At 55.3% G+C, this 15,673-nt stretch overlaps 8 protein-coding genes across 8 annotated transcripts; 2 read left to right on the forward strand and 6 right to left on the reverse strand.

Moving 5' to 3' along the window:
* Positions 1–75: 75 nt before the first annotated feature.
* On the forward strand, positions 76–1,646 carry MICPUCDRAFT_55385 (uncharacterized protein; the record flags this gene model as incomplete). The annotated part of the gene is made up of 2 exons (XM_003055973.1): positions 76–483; positions 531–1,646. The coding sequence occupies 2 exons, from the start codon at positions 76–78 to the stop codon at positions 1,644–1,646; spliced, it is 1,524 nt and encodes a 507-aa protein (XP_003056019.1).
* A 1,195-nt stretch (positions 1,647–2,841) lies between these two features.
* Positions 2,842–4,410, reverse strand: MICPUCDRAFT_24889 (uncharacterized protein). Its single transcript, XM_003056363.1, has 2 exons — positions 4,326–4,410; positions 2,842–4,055 (listed from the first exon to the last, which is right to left on the reverse strand). Exons 1-2 carry the CDS (start codon positions 4,362–4,364, stop codon positions 2,919–2,921), a joined length of 1,176 nt encoding a protein of 391 aa, XP_003056409.1. The 5' UTR covers positions 4,365–4,410; the 3' UTR covers positions 2,842–2,918.
* A 2,444-nt stretch (positions 4,411–6,854) lies between these two features.
* MICPUCDRAFT_64493 (uncharacterized protein) lies at positions 6,855–7,526 on the reverse strand. Its single transcript, XM_003056364.1, has 2 exons — positions 7,105–7,526; positions 6,855–6,971 (listed from the first exon to the last, which is right to left on the reverse strand). Exon 1 carries the CDS (start codon positions 7,459–7,461, stop codon positions 7,273–7,275), a length of 189 nt encoding a protein of 62 aa, XP_003056410.1. The 5' UTR covers positions 7,462–7,526; the 3' UTR covers positions 6,855–6,971; positions 7,105–7,272.
* Positions 7,527–7,899: 373 nt separating this feature from the next.
* MICPUCDRAFT_64494 (uncharacterized protein) lies at positions 7,900–8,709 on the reverse strand. Its single transcript, XM_003056365.1, has one exon. The coding sequence runs from the start codon at positions 8,471–8,473 to the stop codon at positions 7,964–7,966; it is 510 nt and encodes a 169-aa protein (XP_003056411.1). The 5' UTR covers positions 8,474–8,709; the 3' UTR covers positions 7,900–7,963.
* A 305-nt stretch (positions 8,710–9,014) lies between these two features.
* On the forward strand, positions 9,015–10,097 carry MICPUCDRAFT_46534 (uncharacterized protein; the record flags this gene model as incomplete). The annotated part of the gene is made up of 1 exon (XM_003055974.1): positions 9,015–10,097. The coding sequence occupies one exon, from the start codon at positions 9,015–9,017 to the stop codon at positions 10,026–10,028; it is 1,014 nt and encodes a 337-aa protein (XP_003056020.1). The 3' UTR covers positions 10,029–10,097.
* A 90-nt stretch (positions 10,098–10,187) lies between these two features.
* On the reverse strand, positions 10,188–10,793 carry MICPUCDRAFT_55388 (uncharacterized protein; the record flags this gene model as incomplete). The annotated part of the gene is made up of 1 exon (XM_003056366.1): positions 10,188–10,793. One exon carries the CDS (start codon positions 10,791–10,793, stop codon positions 10,188–10,190), a length of 606 nt encoding a protein of 201 aa, XP_003056412.1.
* A 52-nt stretch (positions 10,794–10,845) lies between these two features.
* MICPUCDRAFT_55389 (uncharacterized protein) lies at positions 10,846–12,141 on the reverse strand (the record flags this gene model as incomplete). The annotated part of the gene is made up of 3 exons (XM_003056367.1): positions 10,846–11,265; positions 11,426–11,857; positions 12,055–12,141. 3 exons carry the CDS (start codon positions 12,139–12,141, stop codon positions 10,846–10,848), a joined length of 939 nt encoding a protein of 312 aa, XP_003056413.1.
* Positions 12,142–12,301: 160 nt separating this feature from the next.
* On the reverse strand, positions 12,302–12,841 carry MICPUCDRAFT_55390 (uncharacterized protein; the record flags this gene model as incomplete). The annotated part of the gene is made up of 1 exon (XM_003056368.1): positions 12,302–12,841. The coding sequence occupies one exon, from the start codon at positions 12,839–12,841 to the stop codon at positions 12,302–12,304; it is 540 nt and encodes a 179-aa protein (XP_003056414.1).
* Between the last annotated feature and the right edge of the window lie 2,832 nt (positions 12,842–15,673).

Genomic DNA, 15,673 nt, shown 5'->3' on the forward strand with positions numbered 1-15,673 from the left:
GAAGGCGCCGCGTGCAGTATTGGACGAAGGTACTCTCGTATCACACGCCGAACGCCGAAGCACGCCCTTTTGAATATGAACGAATTTGAGCGCGACCGCGCGCTTCGGATCGAGGAGAACAAGCGAAGGATGGTGGAGATGGGAATACTGTCTCTGTCCTCCAAGGTTGCGGCGGACGCGACGATCAAACCAACACCGGTGCGAGACGATGCGCTTTCGGAAGACCGCGTCGTCGCGTTCGCGCGATCGTTGCGACTCTTCTTCCCGACTGACCGCTCTGGATTTCCTCCGATGACGTTCGTCGATCGATTTGACTCGAAACACGGCATCTCGCGCCGTGAATTCGCGCGAAACACGCCCTTTTACCTCGCGATCGCGCTTTCGCGCCAAAACACGATTACGCGCTCACCGGAGATCGCCCCCACCCCCGTCTCCCACAGCGCCGAGCGTCGAAAGCGAGAGTCTTCGTACCGGAGTCTGAGCGTCGCCGATCGTCGCGCGATCGCGCGAAGGTCAACTACGCCTCGCAGTGCAAATCTCACGACGACGACGACGACGACGACGACGACGACGTCGCGCGCGCGAAGGCGAAGCGCAGGCGCGGAAAACCCAAGCCCATAAAACTCTTGTCCTTGACAGACGTGGATTTCAAATCGCGTCGGTACGCCGTTGGTGGCAGAGTGTACGACTCCGAGCTCGGGGTAACGTGCCACTGGTGCAGGCAGAAGACTGTTGAGCCGCACGTGTTTTGCACGGACGACGCGTGCGGGAGAGGGCGGAGCAACCCGCTCGCGTTTTGCGGCATGTGCCTGCGGAACCGTCACGGCGAAGACATCGAGGACGCGATCGCGTCGGGAGTGTGGAAATGCCCAAAATGCCGCGGGTCGTGCGGCGACGGCTGTGTCGCGTGCTGCAATTGCGGGCCGTGCCGTAAGGCGAACGGCCTGGCGCCGACGCATCAGGTGGTCAACCTCGCGCGCGCGCGTGGGTTTGACAACGCGCATGATTACCTCGTGCACATCGCTACTGGCGCGTCTCCGTCAGAATTGTTGGACCGAAAGAAGTCGTTCGCGTGGGGTAAGTGGCTGACGGAGGACTTTGCGCGCGCGAAAGCCGCGGCGGATGAGACGGAAGGCGTATTCGAAGACGCCGACACCGACGCCGCGGAGAACGACGTGGAGAACGTCGAAGTCGTGACCCCGGTTCAGACGAAACGCGGCCGTGGCCGTCCGAAGAAAAATACGACGATCGGGACGCCTTCACCGGCGACGCCACCGCCGATTTCGAAATCTTCGATGCGCGCGATTCGATCGCCGGAGCCGGAGACGCCGATGAAGAAGAAGAGAGGCAGACCGCCGAAGGTTTCCACGGCGTCGGCGCGCGCCGTCGCTCGCCCGTCGGGTTCTCTGTCGATGCGCGTTCTTCTGGTCCGTGCGAGGGCTCCGATTCCGACGGCACCGTTGAAGAGGAAGCGAGGCAGACCGTCCAACGCTTCTGAAGTAGCGGCGGCGAAGGCGAAGGCTGCGAAGACGCAGGCGGGCATTCGCGCCTGTTGCCGTCCGCGCCGAGCCGCTGCAGCTGCCGCGTCGGCGAAGATCCGAGCGACCGCGGACTATGACGCCATGGGCGAGGAAGCGTTCTTTTGATCAGTCATTGAACAGCGCAGGGCGTGAGTAAGACGTGTACTTTCGTACGAAGGTACTTCCGTACTGTAGTGTACTCCGAGTACGTGTAGGGCTACGTGTACATACAGGTTTTCGCCCTTTAAGGTATGATAGTCCTCCAAGTAATTCGAAAAAACCAGCAAAAAAGCATACTCGTGACTAAAAACACGAACAAAAGTGTACGCGCGAACACCCGCGCGCGAAACACTTCAAGGATGATGGCACGTGGGTGTGCCCAGTTTGTCTGTACCACGACATGTTCTTGAAAGAAGAGATGAAAGAGGCGTGGGCGATAGTGGACAATGCTTCAATATCATGATACTGCACCTTCGAAGGTTCTTCCGGAAGTACTTCCGTATTTCTTTTTTCTATGCAGAGTCCCACCGAGACGGTGGGGTTTCCTTCGGTCCAGTATAACGGTACAACGGTGTACTGCATGCAGTAGACACACTACACTCGAGCATACGGCACGTGCACTATCTCGCACGGAGGCACGTCTGTGTAGATTTACATACGAGGCTCTTCTGTAGCCTAGGCGTTCGAGGCTTCGACCCACGTGTACGTGTACAGAAATAAGTCGATCCTTCACAACACTTGAGTACGTATTAATCTGTGACTGATTGCCCATGGCGAGCACGCGAATTGCCCATACGCATATGACTATTTAGTCATCGATCCCGAGTTGCCCCTCGCGAAATTCTTAGCGCCACACGTGTACATCATTTGCCATGTATAGGATATCTTATTAAGGTCACGGTCCGCTAATTAAATTTCCCGTGCCAAAAGTACGAAATTTAGACTGAATACGCAAAAAAAAGGCTCTTAGAGGTCTGAAAACCGCTTTCCAGGCCTCCTAAAATCGCGAAACTTTGAGAGGGCATCATCGACATGATGGAAAATATCGTGACAAAGTTTCAAATCAATCCGCGCAGCGACGGCGTGTGGGCGCGTACGAAAGTACGTTTTGCAATTTGTATGCGTATTCAGTATAAATTTCGTATTTTTGGCACGGGAAATTTAATTAGCGGACCGTGACCTTAAGGTCGTGGTTGGGTAATTCGCGTTTTGAAAAAAAGTACGAAAGTACAGGTATTTCATCTAAATCGCAAAAAAACGTACACGTACAGTACGTGTACTTTCGTGCGCGCCCATGCTCTGTCGCTGCGTCGATCAATCTGAAACTTCGTCACGACCTTTTAACGTTTCTTAACAGAAAATGACGGTTTTCTAACGTGTGCTTCTTTCAACCGCTTCTCACTTCGCGATACACGCCCTGAACCCATCCTCGAGCTCCTTTCGATTCAAATTTCTCCCGATGAACACCATCTTGTTCACTCTCGGTTCGTCCTGTCCCCACATGACGGACGACGGCCCGAAGTTTATCTGCTCGTGCACACCTTGAAACACAAACTTCACAGCCCCTTGATCTTTGAAGCACATCACGCCCTTGCTGCGGTAAATCGATAGCGCGTTCTCTTGCAGCACTTTCATCATAAACGTATTCACCTCCGCGAAGTCGAGCTCGCCCTCGGCGACGATCCCGACGCTGCTCACGCCGGTCAGGTCATGCTTCTTTTTCCGCGGTCTTTTCTTCGCAGGTTCATTCAAGGTGGTCCCCTGCCTGTTTATTTGGGAATGAGAGTGACCATGGGAGTCGTCCGTGCACGCAGCGGTCTTAGAGGCGTCATCGGTACCATCCGCGGCTGCGTTTTCAATCGCCTCCGCCTTAGCGTGCCCTTCCTCATCGTCCAGGAAATCTGGATCAACCTCAAGAGTCTTTTCGATTGAAAAGGAAGATACGCCCAGAACCTTGTCCAGGTCAACAACACTGTTCGTGGTTTTGATGACCTCGGCGACCGCATTTATGCTCTTTAACGTGTCGATCACATCGTCGAGCAGGTTATCGTTTACGAGATCAATTTTGTTTAGTAAAATTCTGTCCGCGAACGCGACTTGTTGTACTGCTTCATTCACAGCGCCGTCAGGCTTTTCTTCAGCTAAGTGCAGGCCGATGTGTTTCGCGTCTGCGAGGCACAGGATCGAATCGATCCTGTATGCTTCCGCAATCTCCGGGTTAATGAAGAACGTAAATGCAACGGGGGCTGGATCCGCAAGGCCGGTCGTCTCGATGATGACATGGTCGAACTTCTTCGCGCGGTCTTTCAGCGTCAGAAGTGCTCTTACTAAATCCCCACGCACGGTGCAGCACACACACCCATTGTCCATCGTGATGATGTTCTCCTTCTCTTTGATATTCTCGCCGACGAGTGCGTCGTCGATGGATACCGCGCCAAACTCGTTTTCGATGACCGCGATGAGCTTTCCGTGGTCGCCTTTCAGGATGTGGTTCACCAGAGTTGTCTTTCCCGCGCCGAGGAATCCGGTGACGATCTGCGGTCGACGAACGAGCAGGAGTCGGGATGCGCCCGGAGGCACAGATCAGTCACGAGTCGCGAGCTCAGCAACCCACACATGAGCGCGGCGAACGCGTTCGCGGTGGTCGGAACCTGGACCTAGACGCGAATGAAAGTTCGCCGCGCGGGTCGTGTCGGGTGCGTCGGGAATCGCCGTCGGAAAAGAGAAAAGGGCAAAGCGCGACTTCCGCCCGTTGCGGTTGCAGCGGACGACGGTGGAGCGCTCGCGGAGAGGGAAAGCACGCACAGTGACGGGAAGCTTTTCCGCGTCGGAAGGGCCGTCCATGGCGCGCGTGGTTCACGTATGGTGCGCGTGCGTCCTGAGAGTCTTGCGTCAGTGAAGTGCCGGCTGAGCGCCAGACGAAAATGTATTCGTCTCTACCGTGTGAGAGTGTGTGTGTTATTTCAAGTCTCCGTGACGTGCAGCCCTAGAAATCTGCTCGCTAAGGCAAAAAACAACTACCTGTACACGATCACGCCGCCCAAATCGGGGTCCTCCCCAAGACCTTCAGTCTCATCGTTCTCACGTACACCCCGGTCATTGCCCCCTTCCTTCGCGAATAAGAAATCAACCCCTCCGCCCAGCAGCCGGCATCCCACGCTTCGCATGAGCGCCACCGAGATCCGCCTCTCCCAGTCGATGAGCGCGTCAGCGGCGCACGGGTTCGGCGGGTATTCCTCTACGCCCACCGCGACTCTGCGCATCTCACGGTCGCGCGCCGCGCGGGGGTTTCCTTCACGCCCCCGGCCCTGTGCGTGAGCCGTGATGATGTCCCCCATGAATTTCAGGAAGTCGCGGCCGATGCCCCCGTACAACTCGATGACGAGAGGGATGAACGTGAAACACTGCGCCGTGCACGCCGCCTCGTATTTCCTCCTTTTCGATTTTTCGCTCTCCGCGGCCGCGTGCAGTGGTACCGTCGTCCTACAACGCGACACCTCCCCGTTTCCTTTGATCACCTGGCAGACGCGAACGTCCCCGAAAACGCACTCCACCTGACTCTGCGTGCTTTCTTCTACCTGTACTCGTACGCGTAGGGCTGCTACGAAGGGTCGAAAGTACACGTACACGTGTAGTGTACAACGTTACTTCCGGAAGTACGAAAGTACTTTCGTACTTTATTTCGTACGAAAATAATACTTCCGGAAGTACTTTCGTACTTTCGTATGATACAACGTATGATACTGTACTTCCGTATCATACATTCCACCCGAGTGTCGACCGACCGCACCCTCATCGCCAGCGCTATCACCACCCCCACCTCCCAGTACGTAGCTACGTACCTTCGTACGAAAGTAGTACGTACTGCCTACGTGTACAGTATGTGTAGGGCTAGGCTAGTGTGTAAGTGGGTGTTGTACAGTACGGAAGTAGAAGTACTTCCGTACGTGATATTTGGACAAATACCAAAAGGGCCGCGTTCATTTGAGAGGCTTTTGTTCCCCCGCGATGCCAGCCTCTCAGCCACTACGCAGCCCTTCCGGGCAAATGTGACGTATTCGGGCACGAAACTTTCTAGTCTGGAAACACGCGACCCTTTTGGCCAAATATCACGTATCCGGACACGTGACTTTTGACTGGAAAAATGCAAACCGCACAGCCGTCGTGGTCATGACCAAAAAGTCATACGGAACGGCGCGGTAGACGACGGCGGGATGCGACGCCGGAAACGACGTGTGCAATGCGCGCGGGTCTTCAACGCGCGTGACGAAGCGATTGCACCGGAAAACGACTGACGTGTCGACCTCCCGCCGCCGCGACCGCCGGTCGCCGTCGCCACGTCCAAGAGAAAAAAAAAGTTCACCTCGGCGATCAAAACTTTCAACCCAGAAGGCGAAGTTTCACTGCTGACGACAGGTTAAAACCCCTGCGCGTCCGATCAAATCGTTGCGGGCTCAGCCCATAACCCGATCAATTAAAACCTTGGAGTATTCGACTAAACCCTTGCGGATTCCGAGAAATATGAGACTGCCCTGAATAGAAAGTCATACGAAAAATGCCCATAGGATGCGATGCTGAGAGATTATTGATAGCTAAAAAGTCCCGTGCCCGAATACGTCACATTTTCCCGGAAGGGCTGCGTAGAGTAGTAAAAGTCCCGTGCCCGAATACGTCACATTTTCCCGGAAGGGCTGCGTACGTGTAGACTACCTTCGGTAAATAAATGGTCTAGGGCTATGATACCTTCGTACCTTCGTACAAATTTAATTAGCCCTACACGTGTACACGTACACGTACACGTGTACAGTACACGTACAGTACAACATACACGTATGATACACGTAGTGTATTATCATAGCTAGCTACCTTCGTAGCTACTAGTACTTTCGTACGAAAGTACTTTCGTACGAAAGTACGAAAGTACGAAGGTAGCTAGCTACGAAGGTACTTTCGTACCTTCGTAGCTACGAAGGTACAACGTTGTACGAAAGTACTTTCGAAAGTACTTTCGTACGAAAGTAGCTAGCATAGATAGCTACACGTACGTGTACACGTACGTGTAGCCATATTTATTTCGATGCTTCACAACACTTTGTAAAGTGTAATACGCATACAGTACTGTACACGTACAGTACAAGTTGTACATGACAATATGTACAACAGTACATATTATGACTATGACAAAGCAGGCCAAAGTACAAGTACAGTAGTTAATAACTCGAGCGTACTTATTTAAAAATAACTTCCGAAATAACTACCTGTCGCGCGCGCGGCTCGTGATGCGCCGCGCTGGCTGAGCCGGAAGAAGAAACGACTGAAACCCGACATGCCCTGGACCAGGACGCCGACGAAGAGACACCTCCGGTGTCGAACACGTGGGAACGTTGTCTCAATGCCGCTTCTAAAGCGCCGAACGTGAGCGTGTTCGAAAGGCACACCCTCGACAACAAGGTATTCAACAAGCCGGTCTTCTCTGCGAACACGATCAAAGAAGTCAAGACTGGTGAACCTCAAAAACCTCGCGCTGATATCATATTGAACGCGTTAACCAATCCCACCCCGACGTCAAACATTTGTGGACCAGAGAGTGCGGCGCTAAAAAAGATCCGAAAGAAATTACTGACGACAACTAGACTATTTTCTGCGCGATGCATCTTGCGGACAACCCTAAACTGAAAAATAATAAAGTGTTCGCTTGTCTCTGACACAAAGGAATATCTGTGTACAACACCATGGCGCTAGGTGGGCATCTTCACCTCGAAAGAAGCGTTGGGCCCACATTTATTGGCATCGTCGCTTGTCTGACGAGTATTGAGTGATCAGTGCTGTGAGAATGCCCGCGCCATATAGGAACAGTTCCATTCGCGCCCACCCGACTTGTTGGCGGGCCGCGGGGTGTCCTTTCATGCCCGTTAGGCCGCCGGCAGGGCCGGAGGCGCATGCGCGCGGAGGCCCTGAAGTTATTTCGGAAGTTATTTTTAAATAAGTACGCTCGAGTTATTAACTACTTTGGCCTGCTCTGTCATAGCTGTTCCAAATAGATAGCTAGGACAATTTCGAATAACACACACAACACAACGCCCACCGTATCCTCCGCACGGTCGACAGACCCTGCAGGACCAACACCAGTCGTACTCATACGACCCCACATATCTACGGTACACATACCTTCGTACTTTCGTACGAAAGTACGAAAGTACCTTCGAAGGTACTTTCGTACGAAAGTACTTTCGTACTTTCGTACGAAGGTACTTTCGTACCTTCGAAGGTAGATAGCTAGATAGGCCCTAGCTAGTACGTTGAAATTTCTCACAGAATGCTCATACGATCACGCGGAATTGTCCATACGCATACAGTACACGTACAGTATGACTACATACACGTACAATACTACGAAGGTATGATATTGAACAGATCTAGCTAGGTGCCTCTCGCGATATTCGCTACGTTAATACGAAAGTACTTTCGTACTTAATACGTGTACGTGTACTGTACGTGTACCTTCGAAAGTATTCGTACTTCCATATGGTACGATAACTGTACGATATGAGGCCCAAAAAGTGGACATCGTCAACCTGCAAACCTGCAAACCTGCAAACCTGCAAACCGCAGTTCGACATCGCCGCCCCGCGCGTCGCGCGTGCCCGCGCACTCCCGGAGGCGCGCGAGGGCCACGACGGGTGCCGCACACCCTCGGGGTGATGCTGCGCCGCGATTGCGGGGGTACCGAGCGTGTTCATATATTGCCTTCCGCCTCTGGCGCGCGCGGCTCCGATGGAGACATCTTCGCGTTTTTCGAACGGAAACACGACAGCACGTTTTTGGCAAAAAGTGACCACTGGCCTTTTCAAGCGCCGATTACATCGTGTTCTAACCATAAGCGACGTCATATTCTTAGATATATCGACGATATATATCACAAACATCACTTCTTCTCCCTGTGACAAAGTCATTCATGACCTTTCGACGTCGTCATGGCCGCACGAACACGCGGACCCTGACGCCTGGCATTTATATTTCCCCGCCGAAGAGAAATTTTTTCACCTGAAAAACGCGGACGGGTCCGAGAAGGCTCGGTTTTTCGCCTCATCCGCGGGTTGGCGAGGAGCGCCGTGCATCATCAAGCTATAACGCGAAGATACCCCCGCGCGCGCATCATCACATAAGGTCATAAGGTACGCATATTTGCCCTCGCGCGCCTCCGGGAGTGCGCGGGCGCGCGCGACGCGCGGGGCGGCGATGTCGAACTGCGGTTTGCAGGTTTGCAGGTTTGCAGGTTGACGATGTCCACTTTTTGGGCCTCATATGACGTTGTACATGTGTACCGACGTGCGTGCTGTATGTGCGTGACTTGTGCGTGTACAACGTTGTAGTGTACATAGCTACATACGTGTAACGCGGTGTACAGTACAGCTGTACTGTACACGTACCTCAACTACACACACCATCAACTTTCAGTTAGGAATAGGCCGGGAGTTTACCCGGGTGGACGAAATGCAGTGCCGGCACAGCCTGACGCGCGCGGGGAAGGGAAGGCACAGGCCGCGCGCGCGGAGTCCGCCGATGAACACCACGACGTCTTTCCCTGTTCCGTGGGTTCGCGCGTCCTCTGTCGCCGTCTTCGCCGCGCAGCTCCTCGGATACGTCGCGCTGTCGTCGATCGTCGAGTTCGCGTACTACCACAGACGCCGCGGCGACGAGACGTCGTGGAAGTGTCAGCCGCGCGCGATCCGACCGGGAGACGGCGACGGCGACGGCGACGCGCATCGCCGCGGCAGCTCCCGCAAGAAATACGCGTGGGGTCTGCCGCTGCTTGACCTCTTCGCGTCTTCGTCGTCGTCGTCGTCGTCGTCGTCGCGCGGACGGCATCCAAAGCACGCGACGTTCGCGTCCTTGAACCTGCTCGTCAGCGCGCTCTTCGCGGGCGCGACCGCGGAGGCGACCGCGCGAGGGCACTCATCGCTCACGTCGTGGACCGCTCCGCCGCTGACGTCGCTCGTCGCGCTCGTCAAGATAATCCTCTGGCAGTCCGTCCTCGAATACTACTGGCACCGAGCGATGCACGCACCGCGCCTGTACAAGAGGTTGCACAAGTACCATCATCATTACAAGTCGCCGCGGCCGTTTGACGATCTGTTCATCCACCCACTGGAGGCGGCGGGATACTGCGCGATATTGTACTCGTCCGCGTTTGTGTGCGGTGAAGTGCCGATCGCGAGTTTTCTCGCGTACATGGCAATCATGGGCGTGTGCGGGATAATCGATCATTGCGGCGTGCGGTTCCGCGTTGGTTTTGGTTTTGGTTTCGGCGAGAGAAACGGTTGCGGCGACGGCGACGGCGAGAAAAAATCCATATCCAAAACCATAACCGAAACCACGGGTGCGGATATAGGGGTGGAGGTGTACGCGTCGCGGTTCCACGACTTACATCACGAGCGCTTCGATGTCAACTACGCGTTTCCGTTCGCGTTCATGGACGCGTTGCACGGAACCTTCGCGGAGTCGTGAGGTTCTCCGACAAGCCGACTACGATAGAACGCGCATATATTTGAATATACACGAGCGTGGGGTACGATAGATACGCACCGCCGCGGCGCGGTGCGGTCCTCGGTCGAAACGTACATCACATTCGATTTGATTCGATTCCACTCGACTCGCGCGTCGTCCTCACGCCTCCTCCTCGCGCTTCTTCGCGCCGCCGCTCGGGTCCCGCTTCTTCTTCGACTTCGACTTCGACTTCGCCTTCGACGACACCTGCATCGCGCCAGAGATGTCCAACCCGAGGCGCATGCCCCCCCCCATGCTCGCCGCGGGTTTGAACTTGGCGCTCAAATTCCGGCTTCCTTGCGCGGTTCTCTTCTTCCTCTTCTCCACGACCGCTGGGTCCTTCTTCACGTACAGCGTCCCCGCACTCTCCGTGAGCCCCAAGCGCTCGCCACAGCGACGACAGAACCGCGCGTCCGACTCGTGTATTTGCAACCCACACTGGTCGCACTCGCGGCCGTCCCATCGCTTCGGGCGCATTGCGAGCGTCGCGCCCGCGGTCGCCACGCCGCCCGCCGCGGTCGAGCCCATCATCCGCGCGGCTGCGACGTCATCCACGCTCATGCCCAGGGGAGCTAGCCCTGCGGCAGTGTCGGACACGACAAGTCTCGGATTTTCCGATAGTGTTGCCGCGCTCGCTGCCGTCGGCGGCGTGAAGTTTGCGCCGCCGTCACCAGTGTCCCACGTGCTCGGCGGCCCGCCGTACACGTCCCAGTCGCTGCTGATCATCGGGTCCTTGAATATGTGAAACGATCGGGAACGCATCGGTCAGTCTAACGTCTTATTGGTCAAAAATGAGAGGGAAGCGCGGGTAAAGAGAAACGTTGGGAAAAGTCCTCCAGAATCGATGTTCAACACTCCAGGGCGGTCGAATGGGGAGTAGTCTACCGACCTCGTCCATGGAGTCAAACGAGTCCTCCGAGGAGCCTTCGTCGGTGATGAACATCCCGGACATTATGTCCTGCGCCCCCGCGACGGTCGCGAGCTTCGCGAGCTGACCCGGGACGACGATGAGCGCAACGGCAATGGACAACACCGTCGCAATGCGTCCGCCCGCAGTGACTACCTCGAACGGCTGACCGATCCCAGTCAGGGTCAGAATCGCCCAGTACAGCGTGTCGTTCAGCGTGTTCACATTCTCGTTGACCGCGTACTCGAGGTCGAAGATGACCCCCGCGGCAATGATGAAGATGCAGACGAACTGCAGCGCAGGGGTAGTTAGTTTTCATCAGGTCGGTCAGTATGCAGGCATTTCGGTGAGATGTACTAGGCTACTGAAACCGAGGAAGCGTGCGTGGGGTGAAAAGAAAGAAACGAGCGAATAACAAGGTCCTTGGTATCGATGTTCGACGCGCATGGACGGTTATACGGGGAACAGTCTCAACAATCGGCTCGCGTACCTCTGCGCCGATGCCGATGAGCTGCACACCCATGGAATCCGTCTTCACGAGCCCGAACAGAACGCTATCCGCGTTGCGGTCGAGCAACCTGAGCAGGCGCAACACCCTTAGAAGACGCAAGAACCGGTACACCGGCGAAGCGGATTCCATCATCCCTATGAGCGCGAGCGCGGGCGGCGCCGTCGCGAGGAAGTCCACCGCAGTGACGGGGTTCAGCCAAAATTCTTTTTTGAAATCCGCGGCCCATGCGCGGAGACAGAACTCGAAGAAAAACAGCGCGTTGTACGCGTCCTCGATGTCCGTGAGGTCTTGCATAGATATCAGCCCTGTCATCGGGTTGATGTCGTCGCGGTACAGCACGTCCCAGCCGCCGAATGAGCTCATGTTGTAGGACTGTTTGAAAAGGTGCGCAGGTCGGCATTCGTTTCGTAGGTCGATCAGTTGGTCGGTCGATTCGGTCGAACGGGTCGAATCGGTCGGTCATCTGCGTCGCGGTCCGCGCGACGGGCGGGCGGGCGAAGCGACCAAAACGGATTTCTCGAGGAATCGCGTTCGACACGCGAAGAGGGTCGTACGGGAAACAGTCTCACCTCGAGTAAAAACGTCCCGAAGACGATGCCGCTGCTGATCACTGCCCAGTACCCGTCGCTGTTCACGGGGAGGGGGCGCGACGGCATCGGTCAATCGGTGGGCTTCGCGGTCGAATCAGTCCAACTCCAGACCGGGCAGCGAGGGGTGAAACGTTTCGTTCGTAACCTTCAGAGAGAAAAGTAGTCCCTGCATCGAGAGTTCGGGATCGACTGGCGGAAAGAAACAGTCGGGCGGGCGGTCATACTCTCACCTATCGAGCCGCCTCAGCGCATATCGAATCTTCATCTTCACGGGGAGGTTCTTGTACCTCTGGCGCTCTTCCTCTTCGAACCGCGCGCGCCTCACGCGCGCGTTCTCCTCGTCGTCGAGAGACTCCTCTGGAGACGGCGGCACTCGCGCGGCGGCGTCCGAGTATCGATCTTTCGATTTGCGACCGCCGAGGAGGTAGCCGCCCTGGCCGCCCGCCGCGCGCGCGACGTGACGCGGCGCGTCAAAACCGCGGCCGCGGAGTGGATCAGTGCGGACGAGGTCGCCGCCGCGCGGTACCGCGGCCGCGGACGCGAGTGCGAGCGCTGCGCCGGCGCGTCGCGCGACGAGATGAGACGAAACCGCGCACGCCGACGCCGCGGACGACGACGACGACGACGACGACGACGACGACGCGCGCGAGCCGGCGACGCGCCGCGCGGCGTGCGACGCGAGCGCGTTCAAACTGAGACGGCGCGCGAGGACGCGCTGGGGAAGGCTCGGTCCCGCGCGCGTCGCCGTCGTCGACGCCGACGCCATCTCGCGCGACGTCACGGGCGCGCGACGCGACGCGACGACGACGACGACGACGCGCGGTCAGACGGGAGCTTTCTGCCTATACGACGCGCGAGGTGCGATGCGCGTCCGAGTTGTCCTCAAGGGGACGGACCGCGCGCGTGGTGCGTGTGCGACGTCGCGCGCGAGCGACAGCGACGCCTCTATTGCGAGCCACGTGCGGGGGACACGTCATCACGCGGACAAAAATTATACAAAAACAGTTCATCGGTCAGTTGAAAGGGGAAGCGATCAAATGTTGAAACCGAGCGATGGGTGAAAGACTTTTGTATAAAACGCACCTGAGAAGCTGATCTACTGAGAGCGCAGCAAAAAAAAAAGTCGAAAAAGTCGATAAGTTGTTACTGTACACGTTGTACACGTACGTGTACACGTACGTGAGAGGATTGTTCGTAGTGCGGTCTGCTCGCATTATAGATCACATGTTTTGCCCGGATGGGTTAGAGCTCAGTCTTTTTGTAATCAGATATACATACGTGTACAGTACGTGGACAGTACCCGTTAAGTTTGGATTTTAGTACTGTACTGTACAACTAGACAACTAACGGTATTATCATACACGTGCAGTCCACGTACACGCGTTACACTAGGGCTACAGTACTACTGTACACGTAGTGTATGTGTACGAGTATCATCCTGTCTTTTTATTACTTCCGTACTGTACACGTACAGCGTGTACGTGTAGTTGTACAGCTCACTAGCCCAAGCCTACAGTATTTGTATTGACCTTCATAATTACCTTAAGGTACTACGTGTACGTGTATATAGAATAGTCCTCTACGTAATTCGAAAAAATCCACCTAAAAAACGTACTCGTGACTAAAAACACGTACAAAAGTGTACGCGCGAACACCTGCGCGCGAAACACTACTCCTTCCTCGAATGAGATCGCGACGATTTTTTTTTGCACCATCGCGTTCCAGGCATCAACGCCGAACTTCCTACGCCGGGGATTTCGCGTTCATGTTCTCTGTCGCAAGAGGGGTACGCAAACGTCGCGAATCGCGATTTCGGGCAAGATCTGCGATTTCTTCGCGACGCGCGCGAAAGTCGAAAAACCCCGGCGTAACATTGTGCGCATGCCTTAGAACTGTTATCACGCAAAGTTTCGCGCGCAGACGTGCATCGCGCGCGGAGGAGTAGTGTTTCGCGCGCGGGTGTTCGCGCGTACACTTTTGCACGTGTTTTTAGTCACGAGTACGTTTTTTAGGTGGATTTTTTCGAATTACGTAGAGGACTACCTTAAGAGGTACAACGTTGTACTTTCGAGAGTACTTTCGTAGATGACAACTTATCCATATAAAACAACTACCTTCGAAGGTAAGCCCTAAATCAATTAGCTAGACTAATCAACTATCCGATAGCCCTATGTGCGACTATTACTATACCTTCGGAGGGACTTCCGGAAGTACATCCGGAAGTACTTTCGTACTTCCGTACTTCCGGAAATAGATACGAAGGTACTTCGAAGGTACGAAAGTACTTCCGGAAGTATGATACTTCCGTATGATACGGAAGTACGAAAGTACGAATAAAGTATTCTATTTCCGGAAGTAAAAATAAAGTACGAAAGTACTTCGTACTTCGTACGAAAGTACTTTCGAAAGTACTTCCGTACTTCCGTACAGCTGTACACCCGTAGGGCTACAACAATATGATACATGACGACTGACACCTTCGAAGGATAGAATACTTTCGTACTTTCGTACGAAAGTACTTTCGAAAGTACTTTAGTACTCTCAAAGTACCTTCGTACATGCATAGCGCTGCGACTGCCCCGCGACTACAACGTTGTAGCCCTACGTACAACGTACCGAAAGTACGAAAGTACAACTTTATGGAAGTACTTTCGTACATATTTAACAACTTACTCGTGCAAGCCTACCTTCGTATCATAGCGTCACAGGGGGATGGGTAGTCTACCCCAAAAAACCAAAATATTGGAAGACTAATTACCCATACGACATTTTCAAGCAGCGATGTAGCGAAGGGGCTCGCTACCCGCTATCTGATTTTCTTCCTCTCAGGTAGTGGCCTCCGCTACCCGGAGTTCGCCCCCCTTTAACCCTTCGGACAAGACGCCCACCCCCCGAGCGGCCCCGTTTCGCCCCCTCGCGGCCGCGACGACGAGCGAGCGGAGACGCGAACGCGCAACCCTAAACCTAACTAGGGTTCGAGGACCCTAGCCGCGAGGGGGCGAAACGGTGGCCGCGAGTTTTAGGATATTGAAAAACGTAGTTCCACCCGAGGTAGTAGTAGTAGGGTTGGTTTTAACGTTTAGGGTTTAAGGGCACGGCGACCGCGCGAATATCACGCGGGCGAAGCCCGCGTGGCTTTCGATCAGATGTGATGATGGAACATGAGCTCAGGGGCGAAGAGCCGCCGAAGGCGAGCGATGAGTTCAATATTGCTATCAAATCACTTGTTTATACGATGAAAATTCGAACCTCAGAGGCTAAATGTACTTTCAAAGGTAGAACTTTTGAAACCTGGTAGTGACATAGTGACATAGTGGGGTAGTGGGGTAGTGGGCTGGGGGACGGGGGTGGGGGGCAGCCCCCTCCCCCGGCCCCCGGGGTAGTGACATAGTGACATAGTGGGGTAGTGGGCCGGGGTCGGGGGGGGGCAGCCCCCTCCCCCCGCCCCCGGGGTAGTGACATAGTGACATAGTTGGGTAGCGGGCCGTGGTGGGGGGGGGGGCAGCCCCCTCCCCCGGCCCCCGGGGTAGCGGGGTAGCGACATAGTGGGGTAGCGGGCCGGGGTCGGGGGGGGGGGGGGGGGGGAACCCCCCCCCCC

This window comes from Micromonas pusilla, assembly GCF_000151265.4.
Source record: "Micromonas pusilla CCMP1545 genomic scaffold MICPUCscaffold_2, whole genome shotgun sequence".
Classification (NCBI taxonomy): Eukaryota; Viridiplantae; Chlorophyta; class Mamiellophyceae; order Mamiellales; family Mamiellaceae; genus Micromonas; species Micromonas pusilla.

Excerpts from the sequence above, each read along its gene's own strand:
- MICPUCDRAFT_64494 (XM_003056365.1), bottom strand. The coding sequence starts at position 8,473 with ATGACTTTGTCACAGGGAGAAGAAGTGATGTTTGTGATATATATCGTC.
- MICPUCDRAFT_24889 (XM_003056363.1), bottom strand. The coding sequence starts at position 4,364 with ATGGACGGCCCTTCCGACGCGGAAAAGCTTCCCGTCACT. Across the intron at positions 4,056-4,325 it reads CGGAAAAGCTTCCCGTCACT|ATCGTCACCGGATTCCTCGG; the intron begins GTGCGTGCTTTC and ends CGTCGACCGCAG.
- MICPUCDRAFT_64493 (XM_003056364.1), bottom strand. The coding sequence starts at position 7,461 with ATGCGCCTCCGGCCCTGCCGGCGGCCTAACGGGCATGAAAGGACACCC.